We start from the raw sequence: 12434 nt of genomic DNA, 5'->3' as shown, positions 1-12434 counted from the left end.
AACAGAATAGCTTCTGTCCACAAATCAGCTTGGATTTACGAAGCATCACTCAAGCAGCATTCAGGTTGCACATTTCTTGTATGATGATCTGCCAACCATGGCTGAATGACAACAGGCAGATCCTATATTCCTGTATTTCCACAATGCATTTATCATTGCCCCCCACTGTAGACTGGTAATGAAAGTCCAAAATATGCAGAAGACAAAGGTATCATCAGGAATGCCCCTAGGAATTGTGATAGGATTGTTCTTATTCTCTATAATCTGACAGATAGGGTCAGTGGAAATCTGCAACCGTTGGATGATTATGCTGTAGTGTGTATGGGGGGGGGGGGGGGGGGGGGGGGAACTGCTGTTGTTGAATGACTAGATGAGGATATAGGACGACTTACACAATTTATATTTGGTGTGATGAATGAAAGCTTGAGCTAGATGTAGAAAATGAAGTTGTGTGGGAGAAACAACCCTGTAATATTGGAATACAATATTAGTGGTGAGCTGTTTGACACAATAACATCAACTAAATATGTATGCACATAATTGCAAAATGAATGAAATAGAACAAGCACATAATATCAATTATAAGGAAGACAAATGTACAACTTTAGTTTATTGGGAGAATACTAGGAAACATTAGCTCTTCTATTTAGGAGACGATACACAGAACACTTGTGCAACCCTGTCCAGAGTACTGCTTGAGTAGTTGGAATCCTCACCAGGTCAGATTAAAGCAGACACTGAAGCAATCTAGAGGTGTGCTGCTACATTTATAACCCGTATGTCCATTATCAACCTGTGAGTATTACAGGAATGCTCTGTGAATTAAAAAGGGAATCTCTGGAGAGAAGACGACATTCTTGTTGAGAAACACTACTGAGAAAATTTAGAGCACTGGCATTTATATTAATAAACTAAGCCTTTTTAACATTTCACTTTGCTTACCAGTGGGAAACAGTTTTACTGGATTTGATACATCTTCTGATTATCTTGTAAATAAACAATCAGAACTTACTGAAATGTACGTAATAATTACCTGGCAATAACTATTGTCACATGTTTACAGATTTTTGTTTCTTAAAAGCCTGTGTCCATCCCCTCCCCCTTTCAACTCACACCCATCAAAATGTTTAGCCACAAATCAAAAATATTATCTGTGAGGATTTATGTAAAATGTGAAGCTATGAAACTTCCTGGCAGATTAAAACTGAATACTGCACTGACTCTGCCAACTGAGCACTTGCCCGCGAAAGGCAGAGGTCCCGATTTCGAGTCTCAGCCCTGAAAGCACTGTTTTAATCTGCCACGAAGTTTCCGCGCACACTCCGCTGCAGAGTGAAAATTTCACTCTAGAAACATGAAGCTATGTATTCTAAATACATTAACTGTGAGTGTAACTTTATTGTGTTTGTGTATTATGGTGTATAAGAGAGCAGAGGCAATGGTAGAGATACAAAGTGAGTACACAAAGGATACAGATGCTGTCAGATGTCAATGCTGTTGTGTGACAGTGCCATAAAAGATAAATTTGGGCTGTTAAATGAAAAGCCGTAATTGTACCAACTGCTCCCTTGTTCATTTCAGTGACTAACTTCACTGCCACAGAATTCCTAAGCTTGTATGATAGTTATTTTATTACCACCAGTGCAAGTTCAATTATTTTTCATGTGGCAAAATTTGTGCTTAATATTTCATAAAGCAGCATCAGTAATTCAGAAATGATGTTTAACACCTGTAACATTTGGACAAAATTAAAATGAAAGAGTAATGCTGGCTGTATTAGCCTTTACTAAAGAAATTATGTAATTTAATAGTACAACATACAGTCAACAGATATCCAAACAAAATTTCACTTACATTAGTTTTGTCTTACATAAATTTTATTCTTTAATTATGAGACGGAATTGCTGCCAATACTTACCTTAAGGAGATGAATTTTCAGTACTACCAATAGACACACATTAAAGTACACATCTTGGCTTTTGGTGGTGGTAGATCCTTCCTCAGACAAGAGAGTAGTATAGGTTGACAGAAGATTAAAAAACAGACAGTGGGTCACCCAGAGACAAGCACTGCAGTCAGTCACACTCATCGTGAGGTTTGAGTGACCTGCCCTTTTTCTTAATCTCCCCTCAACGTATCCGCTTCTCTTCCTCCAGAAAGGAACTACTTGTGCCATAAGCCAAGATAGTGTACTTTTATTTGTGTATTGGGAATAATGAAAGTACGCCTCCTGAAAGTCAATGCCACCCAGCAAACCTGTCTCATAATTTTCTAGTTTTCTCAAATAAATTTTTTCTTTTGATACAGTACATTCCAATCCATAATACAACAATGCATGGTCCAAGAACAATGAATAAAAATAAAACTTTCTTATATCAATCGTTTTCTTCTATGTAGCAACCACCTCTGGCAACAAACTGTTAAATGTACTGGGTGTATGAATGTTTGTATTCATAAGCAGTCACAGTCATCCCAAATAAGTTCACATGAAAACAAAGAAACCCTCCACTAAAACTGAGGAAATTACTCACAGTGCGGAAATTAATGTAGGTAATTGTTTTTATTCTACAAGGAAAAGTGACAGAGGTTATAAATGTCTCATACATTTCTGGGGATATGACAACTCCAGAAAGACAGGCATGGTGTCACTGAGAGAATAAACATTATTCCATCTGGGATAGAGAACATATACTGCAGATGACTTCCCTTGAATTAATTAATGACTGGGTGTATCTTCAAGTATGTAGTAACAGCCAAGCACATTTAATCATTGTTTGTATATAAAAACATTAAATACATGGAGTAGGGAAACTACACAGAGAAATGATCACTTATTAAGGTCATAATGTTAAATGTGTGTGTGTGTGTGTGTGTGTGTGTGTGTGTCCTCCGTCCATCCATCTTGTCATCCTATTTTCCCCCTCAGCCCATCAAAAAATCCTGTGTGTTGGCAAATTTACCAGTGGTATGGAGATACAAATGTTTTTCAATATCTGACAACAACCCTGATGCTCCTATGCGGAATAGTCTTGGGGACATCCATTTTGTTCCTAGCTCTTCTTTCATTAGTATAAGGTAATTCAGTGCATCTTTAGCTGTGCGTATGCCACCTGCAGGTTTGAAACCAACCTGAAAATAAAATTCAACAATTTATCTTAGTCGTATATAATATATCCTTATAAACTAACTATTAACCATTAAAAAATACATTCTATGCAGTGGCAGTTGTTATTTGTCTGGTAATTCCAAATTAGTCACAGAAGAATTTTAAAAACTTATACAAGCAAGAAAACATTTAACAACATTCAACCAGAAGGTGACATCTGGCAAGAAGGAAAGGGTTAGGGCTATTCAGTTACCAATTAGGAAAATCTTTGTGTATCAAAAGAGAAGCAAATCAATTGTGTTGGGAAGTGCATTGGTTCAGTTATACCTATGTGGTGACATAGGCACATATGAATTCATATAATTCAAAATGTCCTGTAGTCTTAACAGAATTCTGCACTGTAGGATTGTATATCATACACAGTCAGTGGGCTTTACACAGATATCCAACATGGGCAAATTTCTGTTCTTGCTATGTGGGAATGATATATCACTTTGTTTGTATAAACACTATTAATTCGTTTTGCAATGTCAATATAGGAAATAATATTATATTTCAATTAGTTGGAAAAACACTTTTATGATACCCAACACAATGAAAATATGAAGTAACCAATGCTAGGCAGGCTTCATCACTGATCATAAAGTTGGACAGTGAAATAATAGAATGTAGGCATTTGTCATGTTGTTGTTTTCTGAGACTAAGATCCAAAGTGTGCTAGCTAATCACTGACACTAGTAATTACTACACTTACATGTCTATTTACTTGCATTTTTCTCCTGGTGTTTTTTGTTAAAATATGACATGGCACACACATATTATCATACCCTGCATTGTATTTCTCACACAAAGAACACTTATATACTCATTTTTGTTCATTATATGCAGAACTCATGATTTGTACATCTTCAACTACTACCATCGTGTTGGACTGTTATCAAAATAGTGGAGGTATCTCTCTGCTTCAATATGAAAACTTGTTTGTGCACTAGAAACAGTTTCATAAACAGAAATGCACACTATTATATAAAAATAAAGAAATGCACAAGTGTAACACTGTCTCCCACACTCCGAACACCTTGTCCATATAGTAGGAGACTGGCAATAGCACAAAATAGGGGACTGCCAGTGGGGGTGAAGTACAGTGGGGAATGTGTGTGACCCAAGATATCTACAGCAGCTATGAATGTCATTCAAGATCCATGAAAAGTGACAGCCAATGGGGTGGGGTTCTGGAGAAGCTATGATGGGCTCAGTAAGCCAGTACTAGATGATACCTCTGCTTTCAAGAATGAGACAAGCCTCAGAAAAGATACATATGATAAATGACAACTCATCTGTAAAGATGGATTTGGAGCAATGATATTTGGTCCTTGATTGGGAAGGTGCAGGAGATAGTGGACGATGGGAAGAAGGAATTTGAATTTGTTGGTGTCAGTAGAAACAAGATTGAAAGGAGAAGAATGGAGAGAATCAAGAAAGGTCTATCCATTATATTAGAGTTGGAATGATGATGAAGGGACAAATGGAGTAGAAGTAGTAATTAGAGATAGGTCAAAAATAAAAATGGAGAGAATAAGTGATATGATGCTGAAGATAAAAATGTCTTTGAGGGAAAGACCTTGGAAGTGTTACAAGTGTATGGCCACAGGTAGGCTGCACTTCTCCAGAAAAACACAACCTTGAAGAGGGAATGCAGAAAGAGATAGGAAGAAAGAATGTGTTAGTATTAGGGAATTTAAATACACAATTAGAAAAGAAAGACAAAGATATGAAAAAGTGCTTGGACCAGAGAGTTGAGTGCAGTTGAAATGAGAACAGCGAAAGACTGTTGAATTTCTCCCAAAGGAATGGTTTCTGGTCAAGAACGCCTTGTTCAAGAAAAAAAAGAGAGCCACTTAATATGATAATGTCTTGAGTGGGAAGTTGGTAGTTGACTATACCCTCTCCAACTGAGGAATGAATAGGAAACTCACAGATATCAATGTAAAATTATCAGAGTCCTTGGATAATGACCATTGCTAATAATGAACCTGAGAGTAGCTAAGAATACAAAAAGGACAGAAAACCAGGATAGGCCCATAAAAGTATGGAACGTGAATGAATAAGTGAACAGGATAGAGTACCTCAGAATGGTGAACAACAATCTCAGAATGGATGGACCAAAAATAGTGGAAGAGGAATGAGGTAGATTTAACAGGACATCAGTAAGTGTGACAGAAGTAGTATGGGGGATGACAAGCAACAAAAAGAGATGGAGGGAAACACTATGCTGGAATGAAGAAACTGAAGACAGAAGGAAAATTAGGTTTTAACGTTCCATCGACTCAAGATCATTAGAGACAGAGCACAGGCCTGGAATGCTTCAAGGACAAGTAAGAAAATTGGCTCTGTGCTTTCAAAGCAACAATCTCATCATTTGCCTGGACAAATTTAGGGAAACAAAGGAAATCCTGAATCAGGATGGCTGAATGTGGATTTGAACTGAACTGTTGTGCTCCCAAATGCGAGTCCAGTGTGCTATCCACTCTGCCACTTTGGTCAGTTAGAAACAGAGGACACAGTGCAGAAGAAGAAGAATAGAGCCTCTAGGGTATGGTTCCAGAACATGACAATAGATACAACAGAAGAGTAACAGGCAAAAAAAGAAAGAGGCTGAAATGCAGAAAAGTGTTTCTGTAATACTGCTCCTGAGACAACTATTTTTTTTTCCTTTTTCTATTACATTTGTAGTAAATCTACTACAGTTAGACACTGAAATTCTTGTTTGGGAAATACTTCATTACCAGTATTTTATTCAAGCTATGCTGATTCAAATGGTCCATTTAGTCTTACATGAAACCTTTTCTTAAAAGAGAAATCAGAAATTGACTGCATTCATATGATATGTGCTCTTAAAAATGTTGTGAGATAATAACTGTTTATTCACAAATGGACATAGGTTACCTGAAAGACCTGATCTCCCTCTTTCAAGTAAACAATTTACTTTATCGGAAGCCTACATGCTATCTCTCAATTGCTCAGGACATGCAAGAAGGTATGTTGCTTGTTGAACCACTGAGCTGTTTAGGTGTGGCTTGAACCCCTGTAAAGTGTATGTGTGTTATATGACACATATACGAGGGTTGGAACTTAAATAGTGGCAACTATTTATTCACAACCAATACAAAAGAGTTACTTGCTTGCACCTGTTACTATTCTTTGAAACGTCACCAGCGTTGTGTAGAACCCATTGCCAGAGATATGGAAGGTGTAGTATAGTATTAGCAGAGCCTGTTCTGTTGATGGTGGGAACGGAGTGGTCTACTGCCTGTCGAATCTCTGGAACAGTTCTGAAGCGAGTGCCACGAAGTGGTTCCCTGATCTTCAGAATCAAACCAAAGTCACAAGGACTTAAATCCGGGGAGTATGGTGGATGGTACAGTACTTCCCAGTCCCAACCGCCGAACAGAGCATCCACAGCTTGCACTGTATGCGCCCGCACATTGTCATGCGAAATGATGGGTGGGTTGTGCAGAAAATGTCGCCGCTTCATTCGCAAAGCTGGTCATAGGTAATGCTCCAAAAACAAACAGTAACACTGTGCACTGATGGTCTGCCATGGAGGAACATAAAGCCTTAGGATAACACCATCACAGTCGTACAAGAGAATCACCGTAACTTTCACCATACTGGGGCTCTGACGCATTTTTGACTTTTGTGGTGACCCATAATGACACCATTCATTGGATTGGCATTTCAGTTTTGGCTCATACGATGTGGTCCATGTCTCATCCAGTGCTGTGATATAGCATAAGAAAGCCTCTCCTTTGCACTCATAACACTCCAAGTGCATCTGAGCAGTTTTGTAACGCATACATATCTGCATTTCCGTCAACTCATGTGAAACCCATCTCGATGCAATTTTTCGCATGCCCCGGCATTCATTCAGGATGCAAAGCACAGTCGTATGTGCTAATCTGGTTTCGTGCGTGAGCTCACAAATCGTATTGCGTCGATCACTGTCCACAAACACGGCAACAGCATGCACTACTTCTTCAGAGATGCTAGGATGACCTGCCAATGCATATCAGCCACAGTTTGCTGACCTTTGTTGAAGGCTTTTACCCAATTGCCACTGTTCTGTATAGCAATGCCAATTCCCTGCATCCCTCTTGAAGACCTTGATGACACTGTCGTACTGTACGACCTCTGGCACATTCCATCTTGATCCAACTCTGTTGTTCCTGTTTTGAAAACATAGTGATACCATTACATTAGATTGCTTGCTCCCAAATGACTGCATTTCCCTCGATTGTGTTCACACTAGTGACATGGAGTCTATTTGCTCGGAGGTAAGGTATGTATGTCAACAACATGTGCTATCAGTGACAATAGTAGATTCCACTGTATAGTGTCTCCACAGCAGTGTTGCCCCTATTTAAGTTCCAACCTACATATTTGGATGCAACATAAGGAATTGTGAAATAATAAACAATGTTTAGGCACAACTAATAATTTTAAATTGTCCTGGAAGTAAATATGATAGATTCATCGGTGAATAAAAATGATTTATGATTTGTCAGTGGATAATGTATCGGAAAAAATTGTAAATTAACACTTAGTTTAAATAAATTATTTTTTGAGAACTCTCGTAGATAATCAATCTACAGTTTGTGTGATTTTTCGAAACAATGAGATACATCTAATGCAGTTTGACAGTTTTTAATTCCCCCATGTTTTCACTCCATTTCTTCTTCTTCTTCTTCTTTTTTTTTGTACACAGTTAGAAAGCTCTTGCTGGATGATTTTTCAATGGCATGGGATCTACATGTTTCAGTCAGTGATTAGAATGATGCACACGTGTGTCTCTGGACAGTAATGATCGTCATCTTTTATAAACTTGTGACGCTGCATGTTGTAATAAAGCTTCTGCTATTTGAAGTGTATAGTCATTGTAAATCTGTTTGTTTTTCATATTCTTTGTTGTACATGATATGTGAATTATAAAATAACATGCAAAATAAATTTTCAGTACTTAAAGTTTGATCATGGTTGCGTGGTCAGTGACTGTTTACAAAGTAACATTGAAGCAACAGCAGCCCTGGGTTGCAAAAAAGGAGCCTTTTGGCCCAATAGTCTGATGCTACCATAGCATGACACATACAAACAGCCCATTGTGGCTTGCCTTCTATATATTCTGTTTTAAAAATGTTGTGACTAAAGGTTTACTGCTTGATATTTAGTTTTATACGTGACATGCCAATTTGAGAATTTTACTTCTGAAGAAGGCACTCATAGCAGGTCAAAAGACTCCTATTTTTGTGACTGAGGGCTACTATTGCTTTAACATTATTTTTCAGTACAATTTCAAGTATTTCCTCATAAGAGGGAAAAACACTAATATCTGATCTTGCCAGTCAGTACCAATCATTCCCCTCTTGCAATCAACATTAAATTTTGGTCTGAAACTTGGGTTTTATTGACTTATGGTTTCTTCTGTCATTTCTAATTTTTTGTGGATTTTAAAAATAAAAAGGATGTCCCATTTATCCTTCAACTTTGACACCAATACACCATTTCAGCATCCCATTCTGTATTCCACTAATTTTTAATTTTGCTTTAACAAAATATCTTGGCATATTTTTTTCTATTACAATGTACTGTCTCAAAACATTTGTTCCATTTTCAGCTACTGTTTCAAATAGTTTCAATGAAGAATATCAATTATCTCCATGTAAAGTGTCTCCTCAATTTAGTACTGACTTTGATAACTCCATCACAACAGTTTCAGGTGCTCTGTAATCAGCATCTGGTTTAGATTAGATTAGATTAGATTAATACTTGTTCCATAGATCATGAATACGACACTTCGTAATGATGTGGAACGTGTCAGGTTAATAAAAGATGTCTGTACAACAAATTACATTACACAAAATATTGCATGACACTAATGATTAAGGTTTTTTTTATGTAGTTTATATCTAAAAATTCAGCCAATGAGTAGAAGGAGTTGTCATCTAGAAATTCTTTTAATTTATTTTTAAATGTTAGTTGGCTATCTGTCAGGCTTTTGATGCTGTTTGGTAGGTGCCCAAAGACTTTTGTGGCAGCATAATTTACCCCTTTCTGTGCCAAAGTCAGATTTAACCCTGCATAGTGAAGATCATCCTTTCTCCTGGTGTTATAGGTATGCACACTGCTATTACTTTTGAATTGGGTTGGATTATTATCAACAAATTTCATAAGGGAATAAGTATATACTGTGAGGTTACTGTGAGGATCCCTAGATCCTTAAATAGATGTCTGCAGGATGACCGTGGGTGGGCTCCAGCAATTATTCTGATTACACGTTTTTGTGCAATGAATTACCCCAGAATATGATGCCATACGAAAGCAGTGAATGAAAGTAGGCATAGTAAGCTAATTTACTGAGATTCTTATCACCAAAATTTGCAATAACCCTAATAGCATAAGTAGCTGAACTCAGACGTTTCAGCAGACCATCAATGTGTTGCTTCCAGTTTAACCTCTCATCAATGGACACACCTAAAAATTTTGAAAATTCTACCTTAGCTACAGACTTCTGTTCAAATTCTATATTTATTACTGGAGTTGTGCCATTTACTGTACGGAACTGTATATACTGTGTTTTATCAAAATTTAAAGAGAGTCCGTTTGCTGAGAACCACTTAATAATTTTGTGAAAAACATCATTTACAATTACATCACTTAGTTCTTGGTTTTTGGATGTTATTACTATACTTGTATCATCAGCAAAAAGAACTAACTTTGCATCTTCATCAATGTGGAATGGTAAGTCATTAATGTATATCAAGAACAGTAAAGGACCTAAGACCGAACCCTGTGGGACCCGTGCTTGATAGCACCCCAGTTTGAGGAATCAGCTGTTGTTTTAACATTACACGAACCACTTATTTCAACTTTCTGCATTCTTCCAGTTAAGTATGAATTAAACCATTTGTGCACTGCCCCACTCAAACCACAATGATTTAGCTTATCTAAAAGAATTCCATGATTTACACAATGATTCCATGATTTACACAATCACTCCCTTAATACATTTTAAAATAATAGCAATAGCCTGATGCTTACTCGCAATGTTTATAAAATTTTATCCCAAATCTTGCCCTCTTTGATAAATTAAATTGTCCCTATGTCATGTTCTTTTTAATTGCATATACTTCTTTGAATTTTTTAATTAAAATAGTTTACATATTCCATCCATCTTGTCAGTCTCATATTATTTGCTAAATGTAACAACCTAGTGACCTGCAAAAATCTTTCCAGTGGTGCAGTTTCCCTTAATATCGATGTTTCCATGAGGGCTCTTTTACACCAGTGCATCTGATTTTATTTTTATTTTTTATGTGAGCCATTATTAGGATTAATGCAAAGTATTCTTTAATTCCATTACAACTGACAGGGATTCACGTCTCATCAATTTTCTGTTATTATATTAGATGTGCTTTTCATTCACAAATGACCCATAGACAGGGATTCTCTGAGATGTGAAACATGTCAGAAAACAAGAATACACAATAAATATTTATAAAATAAGAACAGATATGCTAATGTATCTTCCACAGCCCTCAAATCAAATTGCATTTGTGGATATAGAATCAGATAAAAACAAAAACCAAATTAAGCATTTTTACATTTAAAAAAACATAAAAAATATCTCCAAACATTAAATGTTCAACATTTATATGATAACTCTTAGGCTATTGCAGCCACCCATAAAACATATAAATAAAATTACAGCACTTATTTACAATCTTGCTTGTCTTGTTCTGTGTACTCAAATTTGATTCCATTACAATACTATCCCAAAAATTATTACATCTAATTCTCCTGTACTTCTATCTAACTGTTTTAAAATTGGTGGTCTTATAACAGGAGCTTGTGTATACTCTATTGCTTATTTGTTTTTCTTCTTTTAAAATCCATTGTTTAGATGATTGATGACTAATACTGTCTTCATCACTGGTGTCATATTCAATGATTAATCTTCTTGGACATTTCCATACAGCAAACACTATACCACTTTCATCACTATCACTGTCACTAGGATCTACCAAATCACTGCCTACAATAATAACACACGTATTGCTACTATCATCAGTTGTTAGCTGTTCTTTTTACTGACATGATTGGTATTAGTTGTTTAATCTTTGTGGGAATTATAACTAACATGTGTGAAGCAGTGAAGAAGTACATGTAATTGAAGTAAGAGACTATTGTGTACTGTTGAACCACAGAGTATCTCGTGCTGTTATTGCCTGTCCTGCATGACATACCATGAGCAATGCTCATCTTGCGTATGTCTCACCCACACAAGGCACTATGGGGCAGGCTCGTGCTTATTGTTTATGGCCCATCTTCCTCACCACAAGCCTCAATCATGATTATACGCCAGGAGGTTAACTAAAAAATTATTTGTAACTTAAGTTTTCATTCACCTCAAAATATTTTTGTTATTTGAAGCCTTTATGCTTGTATAATTCCAAGACGTGACATAATTTTGTTGGCCTAATTTTTATTCTATGTAAGGCAGGTAATTATCCAAGTAAGGTGCAAAGTAAGCAAATCAAACAAATCAGGGAAATTTTAATCCTGTAAGATTAATGCAAAATTTCGTAAATCAGCATGGAAGTATACATTGCATTAACTAAATAGTTCATCTAACTTTATTGCTTTTGCAGTTACCAAACATATGGTTAATCCAAGTTATTACACTTGCATTCAAATTTAAAGCAGCAAGCCATTATTTCCCCATCCTGTGTCTAATTCACAATATAATCAACAGATGTCTGTACGTTTGTGTTCTGCACAGGAGATGAGATTCCAGTTTATGGACAACCACACCAACACCGATGTCAGGGCACCTATCAAAGGGGATAGTGTGTCGGGTAGTCTTACCTACACAATCACTGTGTACATAGCCATAGATGGTGCAATATGGCACAGAGAAGACACCTACCAGACACTCTGCAGTGTATGGCCACAGGTAGAATGGAAGCAGGACAGTCGCAATCTGATGCCCGATGGCTTAATGTGAATTGCTCACTTGTTTCTCAGATGTATGACATTTTTAGAGATTGAAACTGTATTCCAAAGACCAGGGCAGGGCCAACAACGCCTAACATCAGTAAGAGAGGACCTTTATTTGGCTGTAAGGGCATGACAGTACCACCTTACTAATGTACAGCAACTGACATATGACCCCACAGCATCCACTGGATGTGTTATAATGAGGCAAATGGTGTACAGAAGGTTTCAGAAAAGTGGCCTTTATTATCAGAGAGCTGATTTATGCATACCTCTG

General features: G+C 36.8%; 1 protein-coding gene across 1 annotated transcript in view; it reads right to left on the bottom strand.

Annotated features, from left to right (window-relative positions):
• Positions 1–1767: 1767 nt before the first annotated feature.
• Positions 1768–12434, bottom strand: part of LOC126284368 (deoxyribose-phosphate aldolase) — a 165760-nt gene continuing 155093 nt past the window's right edge. Inside the window, exon 6 of the mRNA XM_049983239.1 lies at positions 1768–3129. Within this exon, the coding sequence (XP_049839196.1) occupies positions 2923–3129 (207 nt within the window). The 3' untranslated portion in view covers positions 1768–2922. The remainder of the gene's footprint in view (positions 3130–12434) is intronic.

The sequence above is a fragment of the Schistocerca gregaria genome, chromosome 8 (genome assembly GCF_023897955.1).
Source record: "Schistocerca gregaria isolate iqSchGreg1 chromosome 8, iqSchGreg1.2, whole genome shotgun sequence".
Classification (NCBI taxonomy): domain Eukaryota; kingdom Metazoa; phylum Arthropoda; class Insecta; order Orthoptera; family Acrididae; genus Schistocerca; species Schistocerca gregaria.
This window is presented reverse-complemented; position numbering and strand designations above follow the sequence as displayed.